General features: G+C 51.6%; 6 protein-coding genes across 6 annotated transcripts; 3 read left to right on the top strand and 3 right to left on the bottom strand.

Moving 5' to 3' along the window:
• The first annotated feature begins 81 nt into the window (after positions 1-81).
• LAESUDRAFT_729998 (uncharacterized protein) lies at positions 82-1,005 on the top strand. Its single transcript, XM_040909758.1, has 2 exons — positions 82-256; positions 320-1,005. Exons 1-2 carry the CDS (start codon positions 197-199, stop codon positions 884-886), a joined length of 627 nt encoding a protein of 208 aa, XP_040760487.1. The 5' UTR covers positions 82-196; the 3' UTR covers positions 887-1,005.
• A 126-nt stretch (positions 1,006-1,131) lies between these two features.
• LAESUDRAFT_729997 (GAMM1 protein) lies at positions 1,132-3,042 on the top strand. The gene is made up of 7 exons (XM_040909757.1): positions 1,132-1,420; positions 1,473-1,560; positions 1,616-1,787; positions 1,843-2,083; positions 2,147-2,320; positions 2,379-2,619; positions 2,678-3,042. The coding sequence occupies exons 1-7, from the start codon at positions 1,355-1,357 to the stop codon at positions 2,731-2,733; spliced, it is 1,038 nt and encodes a 345-aa protein (XP_040760486.1). The 5' UTR covers positions 1,132-1,354; the 3' UTR covers positions 2,734-3,042.
• Positions 2,822-4,486, top strand: LAESUDRAFT_400929 (sure-like protein). The gene is made up of 9 exons (XM_040902310.1): positions 2,822-2,948; positions 3,010-3,082; positions 3,136-3,183; positions 3,247-3,306; positions 3,378-3,454; positions 3,509-3,571; positions 3,629-3,662; positions 3,719-4,272; positions 4,333-4,486. Exons 1-9 carry the CDS (start codon positions 2,916-2,918, stop codon positions 4,375-4,377), a joined length of 987 nt encoding a protein of 328 aa, XP_040760485.1. The 5' UTR covers positions 2,822-2,915; the 3' UTR covers positions 4,378-4,486.
• A 224-nt stretch (positions 4,487-4,710) lies between these two features.
• Positions 4,711-6,451, bottom strand: LAESUDRAFT_613816 (glycoside hydrolase family 16 protein; the record flags this gene model as incomplete). Its single annotated transcript, XM_040903189.1, has 14 exons — positions 4,711-4,776; positions 4,830-4,912; positions 4,976-4,990; positions 5,045-5,185; positions 5,235-5,400; positions 5,455-5,498; positions 5,556-5,628; positions 5,679-5,725; positions 5,784-5,825; positions 5,880-5,914; positions 5,973-6,089; positions 6,155-6,166; positions 6,221-6,256; positions 6,312-6,451. Coding segments are annotated over 14 exons (1,017 nt in total), but the record flags the coding sequence as incomplete, so codon positions are not given.
• Positions 6,452-7,127: 676 nt separating this feature from the next.
• LAESUDRAFT_729995 (60S ribosomal protein L15) lies at positions 7,128-8,310 on the bottom strand. Its single transcript, XM_040909756.1, has 5 exons — positions 7,964-8,310; positions 7,753-7,907; positions 7,512-7,702; positions 7,371-7,457; positions 7,128-7,311 (listed from the first exon to the last, which is right to left on the bottom strand). The coding sequence occupies exons 1-5, from the start codon at positions 8,038-8,040 to the stop codon at positions 7,216-7,218; spliced, it is 606 nt and encodes a 201-aa protein (XP_040760483.1). The 5' UTR covers positions 8,041-8,310; the 3' UTR covers positions 7,128-7,215.
• A 1,505-nt stretch (positions 8,311-9,815) lies between these two features.
• On the bottom strand, positions 9,816-14,359 carry LAESUDRAFT_815163 (ras GEF). Its single transcript, XM_040914663.1, has 12 exons — positions 13,446-14,359; positions 13,226-13,388; positions 12,974-13,171; positions 12,708-12,911; positions 12,145-12,649; positions 12,023-12,090; positions 11,824-11,965; positions 11,204-11,768; positions 11,046-11,146; positions 10,687-10,986; positions 10,394-10,631; positions 9,816-10,337 (listed from the first exon to the last, which is right to left on the bottom strand). Exons 1-12 carry the CDS (start codon positions 14,217-14,219, stop codon positions 10,197-10,199), a joined length of 3,399 nt encoding a protein of 1,132 aa, XP_040760482.1. The 5' UTR covers positions 14,220-14,359; the 3' UTR covers positions 9,816-10,196.

Genomic DNA, 14,359 nt, shown 5'->3' with positions numbered 1-14,359 from the left:
GCGGGGAGTCGGGTCCCCGGTTTGCGGGGTCTGCTCATTAAGCTGAGGCGCGTGCACGTGACCGAACTGCTTCTGTTGCCACGGCGTTCAGGCCCGTCGCGGAAAGTCCCAGGGCTCCCGCAAAGTCGCTGCTCGCCGTCCACTCTCTTCTCGGCGTCCGAAAGTCCATACCATCTGCATTCTCTACGTTGCCATCATGCGTGCCAGCTGTCTGTTCGCTGTTCTCTTCCTTCCTCTCCTGGCACTTGCGCAGTCTGTGCGTAATTCCTTCTTCGATGCGCAATTCGGCCTAACCCCGTTCTTGCTCTGTCTGCGGTAGTCGAGCTCGCAGCAGCAGTCTTCGAGCTCGCAGCAGCAGTCCTCGAGCTCGCAACAACAGTCATCGAGTTCTCAGCAGCAGTCCTCGGGCTCGCAGTCATCCTCTCAATCAGGATCATCACAGCAATCATCTACCGAGGAGGCCGCCTCGTATTCAACGACCGTATTTGTGACGACAGTCACCACAGTCATCAAAACGACATCCTACAATAGCGGTCTTGTTGTTACGGGTGGAGAGACGCTCACGAGCTCCTTCCCTCGCGTAACGAGCTGGTCGACGACCGAGGTCATTACGAGCACTCGCGTCATCAACGAAGCATCCACGACAAAGCACACGACTTCGACATCGAGTCTGCCCGTCTCGACGGCACCATCGAGCATTTACGGTGGCGGCAATGAGGCTCCGAATGGCGCGCCAAGTCCTGGCGAGTCGGGCTCCAACGGCATCTATGGCCCAAATGAGACATATGTCGCCGCTGCAATAGCCCTACAGCCATGGATGCCCGCTCATCCTTTCATCGTGGTGGTGGCGGGGATGGTTCTAGGGAGTGCCTACGTTTTGGCCTAGATTTGATGTGACTTGGACATGACGAGGATGTATCGGCGCGAGGGCTTGAGTGCAAATTTGGACGCTATGGCACCATTATGGACAGACCCTTTAACGACTTTGCCCTGTGCATACGTACGACAGAGGACATCGGAGAGCATGTTAACTTTTCTATAGACATTATAGCTCGCATAATGACTTTTGTGGTAGTAATCACTACTTGATCACGGCATTCACTCGACGGGTATACGTACTAGCATGCCCTCCGAGTTCAAAGACCGACGAATCCCTTGTTCGTCCCGGCGCCTGCGATTTCGTCGCTGTTAGGGTGACGCTGATTGGCAGATGCAGAGGTTACAGTCGTTGCAGCACGTCCTCAGGGCCAAACTCGCTTATTTTCATAAAACTCTCCCGCAGACGAGGAAAAGTGTGTTACTTAGACCCGCATACACCTTTCAAGCGGTCGGGCGTCACAATAGAATTCGTTTCATGTCATCCTTAGAAGGTGCTCTCGACCCTCCTGCAAAGAAAGTCAAGATGAACGACGAGCGCAAGGCAGGTCTGATCTTCTTCTGGACTGCTAGGCAGGTTTGACCGCTGTGCACAGATTATAGGCACCCACAATGGCACATTCCACTGTGATGAAGCCTTGGCGGTGTTCCTGCTCAAGAGGACAAAAACATACGGCAATGCAGGTGAAGCGCTATACGGCACATCTTGCGTGGTCTACTCACTGGGCTTGTTCTCCAGACCTCACGCGCACGAGAGACACAGCGATTCTCGACACGTGCTCAATCGTAGTAGACGTCGGTGGGGTCTATGACGAGAGTACACAGCGATTCGATCACCATCAACGCGGGTTCGTGGAGGTGTTTGGCCATGGCTTCAACACCAAATTGTCTTCAGCCGGTCTTGTCTACAAGTGAGTTGCTCTCTAGGTTGTTGCGGAGGCATAGGCTCATGTTTCATCGCTGTAGACACTTCGGCAAGGAAGTTATTGCTAACAGACTCCAGACCACGGTGAAGGATGAGAGGGTGGAAACACTCTGGCTCAAGCTGTACAAGGAGTTCATCGAAGCCGTTGACGGCAATGACAATGGCGTCTCACAGTATCCAACAGATCTCAAGCCACGATATCGCGTAAGGACCGACATCTCAAGTCGGGTCAGTTTCCTGAACCCAGCGTGGAACGAACCTGTCAACGCGCAGGCGGTCGATGTCAGTTGCAGCAATGCACCTGCCTTTGTTGTGCTGACCTGGACCATCTTGTCAACGTTATAGGCTCGATTCCTTGAGGCATCCTCGCTCGTCGGAGAGGAGTTCCTGTCCAGACTTGACTACTATGCCAATGCGTGGCTACCTGCTCGCAGACTAGTTGCAGAGGCTCTCAATCGGAAACAGGAGGCCGATTCTTCCGGCAAGATTACTGTCTTCGAGCAGTTCGTGCCGTGGAAAGTATGTCATCTGTAAGCATGCCTCATCAAGTTCTCTTCTCAACAATTGTCTGCTTCAGGAGCATCTCTTCGACTTGGAAGCGGAAATGCAGATCTCGTCAGAGTCTCAGCCTATATATGTCCTGTACCCGGATGAGACTAGCAAGAATTGGCGCGTGCAAGCTGTCCCAACCGCTCCTGATAGCTTTGAAAGCCGGAAAGCATTGCCGGAAGCATGGAGAGGACTCCGGGACGATGTTCTATCAAGCATGAGCGGCATCGAGGGTGGCATCTTTGTCCATGCCAGTGGTTTTATTGGCGGTCAGTCTTTCTCATGGAAACCATTTTTGAGGAACTCGAATGAGCGTGTAATCTTCAGGAAACAAAACAAAAGAGGGTGCATTGCAGATGGCGAAACTCGCTCTCACTATGTGATGCGTATGGGTCGAGTGTATCGGAGGGTGTTCCCACCCCATTGTGCATCCCATTTCATGATTCTGTAGCGGTCAACTGGCAGATGTAATTGTAGCACTCTATGTACATTGCCTCTCTTGGCCGGCGCTTCTTCATCTTGACCAGCACCAGCACTTTATCGTCTTAAGCCTGCATTCTACGACATGTCCGGAGCGCCATTGAGGGTTCTTCTGACTGCAAGTACATCGGAGTCCTCGCTATAAATAGCTGTGATGTCTTACTGTCTCGCGTCTCAAGAATGATGACGGCCCTCCTGGTCCTGACTCGCCATACATTTACGGGCTATACCGACATTTGACTAGAGACTTGGGTACGATTCGCGCTGGATACATTAGGAAAAGCTTGAGTTCACCTGCTGACTAGGCTGGGATGTGAGAGTCGTCATTCCTAGCTCTCAGAAGTCATGGATCGGTATGTCGCCGATCATAACGTCCTTCTGTCAGCGACTAATTCGCCCATGCCTGAAACGTATAGGCAAGGCGTACCAAATCAAGGACATAATCTCCGGGAGGTACTACTATCCACGAGATCCCGGTATGTTCATCGCTGTTCGTGTTCACGGAATCCCAGTCTTCTGAAGCACCCTTTCCGGTACCCTTTCGCAGACGGTTTGGGTGAAGTGTCAGACACTTCAAGGCCTCTTCAAGACGGCGAGGTGGCAGAGTGGATTCTTTTCGATGGGGTAAGTTTCGCTGCCCACTCTCATCCCGAAAGCAAAGAATGACGACCTCGTCAGACTCCTGCCACTTGCGCGAACATTGCTCTTCACAATCTGTATCATGGGGACATCGATCTTCTGGTACGTCTTCTTCGCCGTCTCTGCGTTCGCATCACGTCTTCATTCAGTCCATTCTAGATATCAGGCCCCAACCTAGGCCGCAATAGCTCTGGTGAGCAATAGATTGTACGCCGAACGAGCTGCATAGACTCATTGAGTGGATGAAAGCTGCATTTACTTTATCATCTGGAACGATCGGAGCCGCGATGTCATCGAGTCTGTCGCGAATCCGCTCTATTGCTCTCTCGTACGGCATCGTACACCACCCGACGCCGGCGTCGTACCACGATCCTGCCCATCGCCTCGGGGCGAAAATCATATCACATCTTTGGGACAATTGGGGAGCAGACGAAGGAGGTCTGCGAAATGGCGAGGTGGACCTCTACAATGTCAACATCCCCATGATCGAGGGACTCCTCAGCGAAGAGGGCCTCAGGATCTGCTGGACACGCATCTGGCGCAACTCGTATGGACGGCTTTTCAAAGCCCATACGTCGCACGAAGCAGCCGCTGCTGCCATTGCCACGATCTCTCCTGCTGGCCCTGATGCACCCAGCGAGGATCGTCGCGACAGCAAGGCCAACGTGATGGATAAGACGGCAAACTCGAATGGTGTAGAAAAGCTGTTGTTTAGGTGGGCACCAGACATGACTGGTCTCATAAACTCTCCCACGTCGAGTATGCCTGTTGGGTCGGACGGTTGGGCGATCTCTCAGGGTTGGGTGAGTGTAACAGCCATACGAGCCAGTTTCGCAGAGCCTCCTGGTGATTGGGACGTGCAGTCTGCTGCTGATGCGGAGGAGAAGGTTTGGAGGCTGAAATTGTAAGAATACGAGCCGATCTCTGTACAAAGATCTTTCATGGGAGGACAGACGGTGCACAGCACAGTGCAATGTCGATGATTATCATATTTAGCGAATAAATGTCGTAGCCATTTCCGATTCCTGAACCTTCGGGCATTCGCAGGTCGAGCAAGATGCCGGAACACTGCTTAGCGGTTCCAGGTTGTAGCATTATAGAATGTCCGTGGAGTACACTACAAGCTCATAAGTGATGCAGATACATCGCCAGCGATATGGTCAAGCAAGGAAACACGCTATGCAGAATACAATGATTAGCAGAGGTAGGAGCTGCAGCCCATGACGCGTGCTGGCGGAGGTAGCAATTTCGCCATGAAGAGACTGTTGTTTGTATACGGTCAAGCTCCGGATTTCCCATGATGCATTCTGCCGCAGTTCGTCAGACTGACTTACGTCGAATGGAAGAGAATGTCACGTACGACGAAATTGGCGGGATCCATGAGGCGTTCCGGGCATGTTCCCGGACAGCCTGATGTGCTGTAATCGTTACCGGCCCAATCGCCTAGATTACCGCAGAGACTATGTCAGGGATGCTCTGCACCTGAGGCGTGTTGGATCAGCCTACCACAGAAGGTGATATCTACATTTCATGGATATTAGTATCGACAATCAGCGAATCAGGCACATGCCATACCAAAGATTATAGAATGATTTACGAAATTGGTGATTGGATTGCACCCGCTCGCATCAAGGAATGCCACTGGTTCACCCCAAGTGGAGGGAGTCGGTTGCCCGTCCGTGATGTCCTGAGGTATTGCAGCGCGATAGAAAGACCCTACGGGATGTGTGAGAGGGTTATCGTCAAGGAGAGCAATCCGACGCACAGACACCAATGCCGGATACATCCCACTTCATCGCGAACACGCCGCCTCCTTGCTCGTCGAAGTATGGGCCATATGAGGCTCTACTCCATTCAACAACACCACAACCTGAGTTATCGTTCAGGCCATCAACGGAGTCGCAGTCGAGATTGGGCTCGTTGTTAGTTGTCTTCACGAGATTCGTTCAATCTATACTCGATTGAAGACAGTAAGTTCCACGTACCACAATAGTTCCAGTGAAATTCCCGCTTTCCGTCAAGTTGCAATCTGGAATGAGTGTCCGGGTGTTAGGTCAGTAGAGCAAGCCAAGTATATAACACGTACTAGGGCCTGTATGCCATGTCACTTGATTGTGCTCATTGTCGTGCACTCCTTCAATGATATCAATCTCTCCCGTCTGCGAATAATCAGACACAATAAGTTCGTACACTGTTTGGCAATGCTCACCCAGGGCCATGTACCACTTCCCAGTGTCCACCATGCAGGCCATACGGCTGCAGATGACAGTTAGCTATGATAGATTTAGGTAATGGATAACAAGCAGGTTCCTACCACATCCCCAGGGTGCCATGTCAAGATCGAGAATGAAGAGGCCTGCGATCACTAATTCAGTTGTCAATTTCTCGGTTCCATCGCGGCAAGGTTCACCGGTATTATATTCTTTCTGGCTTGATACCCGGACGCTTGATAGCATTTCAGCAATGCCTCCCTTACTTTTCCTTGAGGGAGAAGGACTCTTACCTTTTCCGCTCTTCTCCTTCTGACAGCCAGGTAGTGTTATCACCTCTCATGACTACTATACCATCGGAGGTAACATACGCGAGACCATCAGCAAAAGCGGTCTCCTGGTCAGTGTAGCTGGCGATTGTAAGCCGTAATCGTAATTTAGAAACCTCTGCGGCTTATCGAGGGAAGCTACCCACTTCACTAGACCACTGATCGGAGTCAGACATTGATTGCTCAGAGAAGGATGAGATCAAGTAACGCACTTCGTGGGATCTGCACCGGTATAGAAATCAAACCGACTACGATTTGAGTTCGATGCAAATTAGGCCTTGGGGATCACTATCCATCACTCACTCAAAGAAGGTTTCGCCCTCATATGTATCCTCTACCGTCCATACGTATGTACTACCATTCGGCCAAGTTTGCACGCCAGTGGCTCGCTTGTCTAGACTGAGAACTAAAGTGAATGAGGAGAAATGAAGCAACAACAGCAACTTGTGCGGTGAGATAGCAGATACAGTAGGAGAGCAGCGTGCAAGACGTTTTACAGCTGTTGATACAAACAAACACGCGAGTGAGAAGGATAGCACGGGAAGCATGAAGAAACAGGACGAGACAGTCACGAAGTCAAGAACCAAATCCAAGGTATATGCAGGACGGAGGATGCGACGGAGAAGATCCGAGCAACGGCGTCAAACCACGTAACGAGACATGTGTTGGACCTACTATTGTAGCCCGTCAGAGATGGCAGCCATCTGACGCCGTGGGACGAATCAATGAGGAACAATCAGAGAGGGGAGGCAGGCGGATGCTATGAAGTCGCCAGAAGTACCACCCGGGGAAGTCCTAGTCTAACAGCAACCGAATATGCCGCCTCATACAGAGGATGGCCACGATGGAGGATGCATAACAACAACTTGTACCTCTGACATGGCGCTAAACTTTGCCGAGTTAGTGTCGTCGCTCAAGAGATGAGACACAACCAAACATTGTTCTCGCTGCGGCTTCTAGTTTGGCGCGCGCTCGCAAGCATCCTTGCCTAGCACCACAACACGCAGGGCTCTTTCGGAGACATTTTTATGGACGTTGTGCGGCACGGCAACTTAGGAAGGTTCGTGCCCACCGCGTGCAGAGTGTGGATGGGACAATATCTCTTTGAGAGGCAGACACAGAGACATACATCCATAACGAGCATGAGAGAACATGGGCGTGCGATGCGATACGACGAAGAACATGACAACAGAAATACAACAGGATATCACCGGTAGCGACGCAGGCTGAGCGTGTTGTGTTTCTTCCAGGTAGACCAGCCCGGAGTGTGGTTGTAACGGTGGCCTTTGCCCAAACCACGGTTCTATAAGTGCATGCCGGGTCAGCATCAAGACATAGTCCACGCATAATCCTGATGCGTACTTGCTTGCCAATACTGGTGAGACCGCGAGCCTCGCGGCGCTTGTGCACGGGCTTCGTGATCCAGTTGATCCTGGCATCCCGACGGATCTGTGATAATAGGTTCAATTGCGAATGTCCAAAAGATACAATTAAAAAACATACAGCCTTATGACTAGGATCCACGAGAATGACCTCGTAGTACTTATAAACTCCATCCTGATTGATCCAGTATGAGTTCAAGACACGGAGGTTGCCGCATCGCCTGCCGACACGCTCCTCGGCCACACTCCTCAAACCACGCTGGGGCTTGAGATGGTTCACACCCTGGCGGACGGGCTTGCCGTAAGTTGCGCCTGCGTGCGATGTAAAACCACCTGGCACTAGAAACTCTGGACAAACATACCCTTGGGGACATGCTTCTTGCGGTTGCCCCTCCTGACCCGCACACGGTAAATCACGTAGCCCTGCTTAGCCTTGTAGCCCAATCGGCGAGCCTTGTCGGGACGCGAAGGCCGGGAGGCGCGGTGGATAACATTCAACTGACGGTACTCCCAGCACCTGCAGCGAGACGCAACAAAATAAGCAGAATCCCAAGGCGAGTAAAAGGTACGCACCGCACACGGAGAAGAAATCGGAGGACATCCGATTGCTTCTTTTTGTACAGCTCACCGATATACTTGTAGGCACCCATGTTGTGGGCTGAGCGGAGTGAAGATTAGCGACTTGGAAATCTCGTGAAACGCTCGCAGTGTCATCCGGATTGAGATCACTGCATCCATCGTGTTCCGCAATGCTTCTCCTGCGCACCCATGCAGAATCTCTCTCCCAGCACTCAAGACACTAAGCGAGCAGATGAAGGCACTCACTTCTTCAGTCTTGAGGATCTCAGGAGGGGCAGGGCTGTTGTTGATTCCTTAGCTGAGGATGTCGCGCAAGGGCCCTGGCGCGCGCACGTGGCGCACTACTAGGGTTAAGGTCACAGTGTCCCCATCGATAGTCTAGGGCGCGGGGAAAATAGGAATTGTGGCCTGCTTAACCGGCTATTTAGCAATGTAGCAATGCACCCCTGCAAAGGCCTATTTTACCTATGTAATTTACGGTTAATTTAGAAAGGGGGATCCGGGGGCGCAGCCCCCGAAACTCCGAGCTAATTAACGCTAATTAGCTGGTAAATTAGCCTAAAATGACGGTAAATTACAACGTCCTCATGCTACGCCACTACCAACGAGATCCCAAGTCAGGCTACTCGTCATCAAGAATCTCTGTGAGCTTTTTCTGCACTGGTTGAATACAAATCAATTAGATCTCCGAGAGAATTTTCTTGAGCGGACTGGACATCCTGAACATCCCCTCTCCGGCGTTTCCTATTTAACCGTAAATTACCTGTAATTTATATAGGTAAAATAGCCCTGGCTAATTAGCATTCTCTATTTCCCCGCGCCCTAAGATTCGATACCTACAATTGCTACACTTGGACCAGGAACTTCGTTCAAGGCAAAGACTTGCATATAGTAACCCCTCCGGACTCTCACTACGCTCTGCAAAGTGATGGCTACTGTTTTAGAGAGGTTTGCTCGCACTGTTCGAGTGGAGAGGCCTCTATGTTCAACTATCGATCTCCGTGGTGTAATGAGCGAGGAAATTTTGTCTCCCCTAGGCAGACCTGTAAAATCGCCTTTTCTGAGGAAGCGACGACAGGTGATATTAAGGTCTGCTTCAAAATGTGCCCTTCGACCCGTAGTACGCGCTTCCGATCACGTGTCACCCCGTTTTGGAAATGCCGAGACATGCCGAACGCAGCCGAAGGACGCCGTTGACGTGCCGCTGACAGTGGCTGGCTTCTCCCGGATCTCATCGGGCATGCCTGCAATGTCCAAGTCCAATCCACGAATATGTACAACAGCTCTGTGAGATCTGAAACTGTGTAGTAGTGATGTTTATGAGACCGAGAATAGAGGTGCAAGTTGGCTATCAGAGAAAGAAGAGCATATTCAATGGATATGTGCTACAATGAGCCTCAGCCACCGCATTTCTCAGCCACCAGCGTGTCATCCCAAGGTCCAATCGACGCGTTTCGGAGATTAAGAAGTGCTTATGTAACTCTGAAATTGCGTACAACAGACTAGAGGAAATTGCGAACGAATCCGTATCGGGCAGCTCATGACGACCCCGACGATAACATTCCGTCCTCTCAATGCTCACTGTTAGCGCTCTCATCTGTGACCTTGAACCACGTCGTCCTCTCAGCAGACTTTAGACTGGCTCATTAAATCACACCGCCGTTGCCGGACTTGACATTCACTCGTGGACCGCGTATTCGCTGTTTCAGGATTTGTGACCGAACAAACCGTTGTCGATGAGACAAAAGGCCGTATAGCGAACCAGATATCTCAGCAATAATAGTAGGGGACGTCGTCCAACTCTGCAAGCCAGAGGTTCTGAATGCGCTCTGCGGACTGTGAAAATGGTCCTGCCTGCATTAGGGACTAGCATAAGAGGTTCGTCATCATGTGTAGTTTCTGTATGTCGATTCTTCGCAGAGTGATTGACTCGCCCTTTCATTGTTCATGTCCATCAGCTGCATCTTTGGTTTACATGTCCCGAACAGAACCGTGTATAGCGGATAGAGAGTGCGCATTCAACCGGTCTCACGAAGCCAAAGTGTCAGCGCCTTTGAGCCAGCTAGTGTCAAACAACTCGCCAATGCGATGTTAGACAACCAGCATAGCAATATCGACAATTGTGGGTACAAATCCATGTAGGTACGTACAATAGATATGGCGCGATCAAAGCAAACGTGCAAGCGAGCGACAGATTGGTGATGAGCAAACGGGTAGCCGGTGTCGTTCACCAGAAGAAAATCTTGCGTAGGATGGCGGCATCCTTGGATGGATGCTGTATCTCTCGGGAAATAGTCCGTGGTATTGCAGGCCTGAAAACATCCTCGAGCCCTTCTGCATCTGGCGGGGCTATCCTAGATAATTGCATCTGCAGAAAATATTTCAGGATGCGAGCGCATTGCGAGAAGGAACAGAAGTCCTCACATCGAGATCCATCAACAATTCTGGTTTGTCCAACAACAGGTATTCTGGTGGTATCCTCCGCTCGTGCGACAAATGATCCTCGCCTAGGGCGAGGCGACACCCATTCTGACATTGCGTGATAACGTCAATGAATCTTGCCATCATGTTGAACTTTGCCCAATGGATCTTGCTGGAATCATCTTGAAAATAGTCAGGATTGCCCTCATGGGCACGAATCAGGTCGGAGAGATGAATCTCCCTGCCAACATGAATGAGTTTTGACAGCCTTAACCCACACGAGAGAATCCACATACAGTGCTGGAATACATGCACCCTTGGTGTTCCTCAGGGCCATCCGATATTTCTGATGCGCGCGCGCCGCCTGAAGCAGATGATCGTATGATTGGAAATGTTTCCACTGCTCCTGCGACTTTGCCCGAAAGATGTTCAAGGCCTCATCCCCGTCGAAGGTCGCACTATGTATGCCAGCGATGATAGCGCGCAAAGCCGAGTAATTGTGCTTGACGCGGAGCTCCTCTGCAACTTGCACAAATTTCTCGATCTGTTTCGCGCGAGCTTTCGGCTTATCGTGACACAATATCAACGATACGACCCTACATTTACCGAGCGTATAGTCATGGCGTCAAGGGCGACGCAAGGAATATGGACATACCAAAGTGCAATGTGATTCGAAATATAGTTGAATTTGGCTATCGGGTCTGAGTCCGGATCCTTCCTTCCTTGGACAAGAACGTGTTGAAACCAGTGCCGAGGCTGTGGAGCACAACAATCAACTGAATTGTACCTGATGTAGGGAATTTACCGCCGTACCTCAATCTGGAGAAAGAATGCAGTCTCAATTCGGGTGATGTGTTCCGCAATTTCCTTGTGTGGAATGCGTTGCACCTCTTCGCTAACTTGGACCAATCGCTTCAGCTGCTGTTTTGGTGACTGATCCGCACTGTCTTGATGATTAGACGGTGAGAGGATAGAAGATCCAGAGACTAGCGCCTTGGCTGTTAGCGGCAGACTGGACTTGCGATTTCGTGCTGTCACCGGTCGCACAAAGGTAGGCGCGCTATCGTTGCTTTCAGTGTTGACGGGAAACTGGGCATTGTCTGCAGGAAGTAATTCCGCCTCTGGCGCGGAATAGTCTTCTTCATCAGAAGTGGAAGAAGACGCGTCACTCTCCTCCTCTATCTTGATCGCCCAACCCTGATCCCGATCTTTCAAGCTCGGCACAGTATCAAGAAACGGTAAAAGGCCGGCTCCGTAATGCAACAGATATGTCTTGGTCAGCACAAACTTCACCAAAGCTGAAAGGGCACCCGCTGCGCCAGGAACCGCGAAGTCGTTAGGATACGTTGATATCCACTTGTCTAGGAGGAGACATATCCTATGAATGACATGAAACAGGGATCAATCCGAAAGAGTTCGCAACACGCGCTGACCTCAACTGCGCATAACAAGCGAACATAGGATCACCTGATGGCTGATCCAGCGCACGCATCCGCTTTTGCATTGCAAGAAGAATACTCCGCGGACTTGCGAACCGACGGTAGGTAAGGAGGAAGTGGGAAACAAAGACGGGGTCTGTGGTCACCCCAAGTGAGAATAGTAATCCACTCAACTCCAGATACAAGCTCCTACCATCATCGCTGACAGCCATAAACAGCAGCTTGTTCAATAGCTCATCCAATGTCATCCAAGGAGCTCGTCTAACATCGACAGGTGTCAGGACGCGTTCAGAAAGAGCGGTAGATCCCACTCACGACTCTTTCAATGAAGGCTCTGCCGAAGTAGTCGTCGGTTCATCCTGTGCATTCGCATTCTCACCCGCACCACTGCTTGGTAACGCGTTCATAGACCCCTTGCTTCTCACCGTTGGGGAACCACCATTCCTGCCGATCGAATGTTGTTCTCGTTCCTGCCGTCTTGACTGCTCATGCACGGAAAGCAAATCACTCGTTGATCGTGCACGGGTTGGTGAAGTTGGAGTAGTTGCTGTCCGCGGGGTAGATGGAGATGTAGGCGACGATAAATGAATTGACTGTGAGGGAGGCGGTAGTACAAACTGTGACAATGTTTGTGGCTGGCTGGCTGGTTCAGGCTGCGTTGATGGTTGTGTAGGTTGTGATTGCGTCGGGGCGATGGATGCAGCCGTGGGCGTGGCAGATGAAGCGCGTGAGTCATCCCATGATGGTGAGGAGACGAGAACGGAGGGCGAGGCGGGATTGCGGTATTCATCGCGTTCACTGCGAGCGTTTTCAGGGGTCTCTGCACAACGATAGCACTGAACACAGGAAAGGGCCCATTGAAGTGAGACAGCACGTACGCAACTCGCGAAATATCGCTTTGAAAATCCACTCAAATGCTGTCCGTATTTTGTCCTTACCTGCAGGATTCGTTGTCGCAACTTCGATGAGACCTACGTCATATTGCTGTAGCACTCTCGCGGCGCGCTTGGGATCAACATGCAACGGCAGGTCTGATTTGCAGGCAAGTACTATGGTCGGAAGTTTGAGGTGTGCAAATTCACCTAGACAAATCGTAGTCATTTTAGACTCACATTCGGGTGCACCTTTCAATGAGAGCACTTACGCAGGCCATCCGCAACGTGCTGAAAGGACTCCTCGCGTGCCGCATCATAACAAACAATGATCCCATTTAATGAAGGCCGTTCCCAATATTTTGCGCCACTCTGACTCAGATCCAACGCCGAGATGTCGACTTCGAGTATTCGAAGCAGGTAATCTGGAGAATTATGGCCGGCTGAGATCTTCCCATTCCAGCGGGTGTCTAATGGCAGCTATCAGCTTCGATGGTCATCAGCGGAGGAAAGCAGCTGCTTACAAGGTATTTGGACATCATCGTCGGTGGCCGTGGGGCCAGCAGAGAAGCTGGACGTAGCAGATTCAGACAGCTTGTACGCCTTCAGACCTTTCCGTATGACAGTTGACTTGCCGCATCCCGCGGCGCCGATGACAGCAATAGATATCTGAGGTGATTGTGGAGGCTTGTGCACAATGACGTGTGAGATGAGAGCTTAGATAGTGACGCTGAAGGGACATACCGGGGGTATATGGGTATCAAGAGACATGGGCGACTTTTGTTTTGCCATCTTGTGGCTCAGGCTACTGCTCCTTGCAGGGATGATCGGAGCAGGCGGGTGATTCGCATTGATGTTAGGGAACGAGCTCATGGTCTGCAATCGCGATGGTAGTCCCAGTTCGCCCGGCGGAGGTATGGCCTGATTGGACGCTGTCTTGCTTTTTCGTGCGCGCCTGGACAGGTCTTCTGAGCGCTCCATGTCGGACTCATCAAGAAAGTAGGAATGATCGCGCGCGTCCGTAGTAGCACCGGAACTTGTCCCTCTAGATTGTGACGGTATGAAAGGCGGAGGAGCGCCGCGCCTTTCGCGCTCTTTTGTGGGCATGCGGGAGGTGCTAGGCATCGGATCCCCTGCTTGACCCGACTGTGAAAGGCGCAGACGGGCCTCACGGGGATAAGCAAGGTTCGAAGACATCGTGTTGCCTCGAGTAGCGCGTGAGGCTTGAGGAGGAGGCTTGGAGCCGACAAAAGAGTCGACGGAGATGGATTTCCTCAGCGTGGAGTTGGGAGACAATGAATGTGAGGTCGTGGCGAGCTGGTTCTCCTCAGCGGAGACCCCGTTCGAGTCTGGAGGTGGGGAGAGGAAGGTGTCCTGCGACGCGTACGAAGAATAGCGCAGTGGCTGAGAAGCCATGCTGGAGGGCCGAAGAGAAGACGAGGAGGCGCAGTCGGAAGGTTCTGGCACCTGGAGGGATGGAATCTCAGGAAGGTCGATCGTGTGGTTTTTGGCGGTCATGAGAGGGCGTGCATCACGGTGGGAATGGCGTTGAGCAACGAGAGAGAAAGAGATGCGCGAGTGAAGACGGGAAGAGGGCGTCGCGGCCGACTGTGCGCATGCGACCCGCGCTGTCTGGGTTACCGTATCATGTGACCCCC

The sequence above is a fragment of the Laetiporus sulphureus genome (genome assembly GCF_001632365.1).
Source record: "Laetiporus sulphureus 93-53 unplaced genomic scaffold LAESUscaffold_46, whole genome shotgun sequence".
NCBI classification, from domain to species: domain Eukaryota; kingdom Fungi; phylum Basidiomycota; class Agaricomycetes; order Polyporales; family Laetiporaceae; genus Laetiporus; species Laetiporus sulphureus.
The sequence above is the reverse complement of the archived record's forward strand: the minus strand, read 5'-3'. Positions and strand labels throughout refer to the sequence as shown.

What these genes read in the sequence shown, in the direction of transcription:
- LAESUDRAFT_729998 (XM_040909758.1), top strand. Translation starts at nt 197, where the DNA reads ATGCGTGCCAGCTGTCTGTTCGCTGTTCTCTTCCTTCCTCTCCTGGCA. An exon ending in TCCTGGCACTTGCGCAGTCT is followed by an intron (nt 257 to 319) that starts GTGCGTAATTCC and finishes TGTCTGCGGTAG; the next exon opens with TCGAGCTCGCAGCAGCAGTC.
- LAESUDRAFT_729997 (XM_040909757.1), top strand. Translation starts at nt 1,355, where the DNA reads ATGTCATCCTTAGAAGGTGCTCTCGACCCTCCTGCAAAGAAAGTCAAG. An exon ending in AAAAACATACGGCAATGCAG is followed by an intron (nt 1,561 to 1,615) that starts GTGAAGCGCTAT and finishes CTTGTTCTCCAG; the next exon opens with ACCTCACGCGCACGAGAGAC. An exon ending in AGCAGTTCGTGCCGTGGAAA is followed by an intron (nt 2,321 to 2,378) that starts GTATGTCATCTG and finishes TGTCTGCTTCAG; the next exon opens with GAGCATCTCTTCGACTTGGA.
- LAESUDRAFT_400929 (XM_040902310.1), top strand. Translation starts at nt 2,916, where the DNA reads ATGTCCGGAGCGCCATTGAGGGTTCTTCTGACT. An exon ending in CTCTCAGAAGTCATGGATCG is followed by an intron (nt 3,184 to 3,246) that starts GTATGTCGCCGA and finishes TGAAACGTATAG; the next exon opens with GCAAGGCGTACCAAATCAAG. An exon ending in ATGGGGACATCGATCTTCTG is followed by an intron (nt 3,572 to 3,628) that starts GTACGTCTTCTT and finishes AGTCCATTCTAG; the next exon opens with ATATCAGGCCCCAACCTAGG.
- LAESUDRAFT_729995 (XM_040909756.1), bottom strand. Translation starts at nt 8,040, where the DNA reads ATGGGTGCCTACAAGTATATCGGTGAGCTGTACAAAAAGAAGCAATCG. An exon ending in CGATTTCTTCTCCGTGTGCG is followed by an intron (nt 7,908 to 7,963) that starts GTGCGTACCTTT and finishes GTCTCGCTGCAG; the next exon opens with GTGCTGGGAGTACCGTCAGT. An exon ending in CAAGAAGCATGTCCCCAAGG is followed by an intron (nt 7,703 to 7,752) that starts GTATGTTTGTCC and finishes CATCGCACGCAG; the next exon opens with GCGCAACTTACGGCAAGCCC.
- LAESUDRAFT_815163 (XM_040914663.1), bottom strand. Translation starts at nt 14,219, where the DNA reads ATGACCGCCAAAAACCACACGATCGACCTTCCTGAGATTCCATCCCTC. An exon ending in CATTCTTTCTCCAGATTGAG is followed by an intron (nt 11,147 to 11,203) that starts GTACGGCGGTAA and finishes TGTGCTCCACAG; the next exon opens with CCTCGGCACTGGTTTCAACA. An exon ending in AATTGTTGATGGATCTCGAT is followed by an intron (nt 10,338 to 10,393) that starts GTGAGGACTTCT and finishes TATTTTCTGCAG; the next exon opens with ATGCAATTATCTAGGATAGC.